Genomic DNA, 606 nt, shown 5'->3' with positions numbered 1-606 from the left:
AAAAAAAAAAGAAAATGATATGATAATAATAAATAATTGTAAAATTTTTGATAAAACGAAAAAAAAAAAGTTATATAAAAAAAAAAAATTTTACTTCAAGACATTGAATACCAAGACGTATTGCTGTTGAAAGTGTAAAACGTTGTGATGGATTTTGACGTCGTAACCATGAAAGTGGTCGTCCAACAAGTGACATAACAATTATATTACAAAATGGTGATGAACGACCAGCTAAATATAGGCGACAAAAATGTGATGACCATTGCATACGACGTAATACTAGCGCCTTTAATATATAAGATGATTGAAAGAATTATTTTTGAATTATTATTTTTTATCAATTAAATTTATTTTGGTATAAAATTTAAATTTTAAATAAAATATAATAGGCAAAAAAACAATTGATAGTCTTTAGAAACAAAAAAATTTTTTTAAAAAAAAAGAAAAAATGTATGGTTAATTAGTAATTTAAATTATAAAAAATAACTTATTTTAAAACAAAACCAATCACTTTGTCCACTTTCTTCCTTGCATATTTTCAATTAATTAAATTTGTTTTTCTTTTTACGTGCAATTTAAATTTCGAATAAAATAATAAATGAAAAA

General features: G+C 21.5%; 1 protein-coding gene across 1 annotated transcript; it reads right to left on the bottom strand.

Annotated features, from left to right (window-relative positions):
- Positions 1-94: 94 nt before the first annotated feature.
- Positions 95-268, bottom strand: LOAG_16258 (hypothetical protein; the record flags this gene model as incomplete). The annotated part of the gene is made up of 1 exon (XM_003151746.1): positions 95-268. A coding segment is annotated over one exon (174 nt), but the record flags the coding sequence as incomplete, so codon positions are not given.
- Positions 269-606: the final 338 nt, after the last annotated feature.

Source organism: Loa loa (assembly GCF_000183805.2).
Source record: "Loa loa unplaced genomic scaffold supercont3.5202, whole genome shotgun sequence".
NCBI classification, from domain to species: Eukaryota; Metazoa; Nematoda; class Chromadorea; order Rhabditida; family Onchocercidae; genus Loa; species Loa loa.
This window is presented reverse-complemented; position numbering and strand designations above follow the sequence as displayed.